Source organism: Corvus brachyrhynchos, unplaced genomic scaffold, assembly GCF_000691975.1.
Source record: "Corvus brachyrhynchos isolate BGI_N302 unplaced genomic scaffold, ASM69197v1 scaffold72, whole genome shotgun sequence".
Classification (NCBI taxonomy): Eukaryota; Metazoa; Chordata; class Aves; order Passeriformes; family Corvidae; genus Corvus; species Corvus brachyrhynchos.
In genome coordinates, this window is record NW_008236763.1 from 1,326,442 (window position 1) to 1,326,770 (window position 329).

The 329-nt window shown below is 67.2% G+C and overlaps 1 protein-coding gene across 2 annotated transcripts in view; it reads right to left on the bottom strand.

Annotated features, from left to right (window-relative positions):
• Positions 1-322, bottom strand: part of ITPR3 (inositol 1,4,5-trisphosphate receptor type 3) — a 38,730-nt gene extending 38,408 nt beyond the window's left edge. For both annotated transcript variants that reach the window (XM_017727219.1, XM_008644715.2), the window contains exon 1: positions 117-322. In XM_017727219.1, the coding sequence (XP_017582708.1) occupies positions 117-205 (89 nt within the window). In that variant the 5' untranslated portion in view covers positions 206-322. The remainder of the gene's footprint in view (positions 1-116) is intronic.
• Between the last annotated feature and the right edge of the window lie 7 nt (positions 323-329).

The following is a 329-nucleotide window of genomic DNA, read 5'->3' on the forward strand; positions in this document are numbered from 1 at the left end:
CTCCAGCGCCCGGATCTTCCTGGCTCCTTTTCTCACCACGCTCAGGCTCAGCACCCCCGACCCGTCCCGTCCATCCCGGAATCAGCGTCGGGCGGCCCCGGGAGCCCCTCGCTCACCCCAAGGTGCTGATGAAGCCATTGACGGAGCCCTCGGCGTACAGGGAGACGATGTCCCCGATGTGCAGGAAACTCGACATCTCATTCATGGTTACCCTGACCCGGCGCGGCGCCGCTTCCTCCTGCAGTCACCTTCCCGGCCCGAAATCCAGCATGGGCGAGCGGAGCCGGGGGGTCCCTGCTCCGGAGGGACGGAGGGGTCTCTGCTCTGCA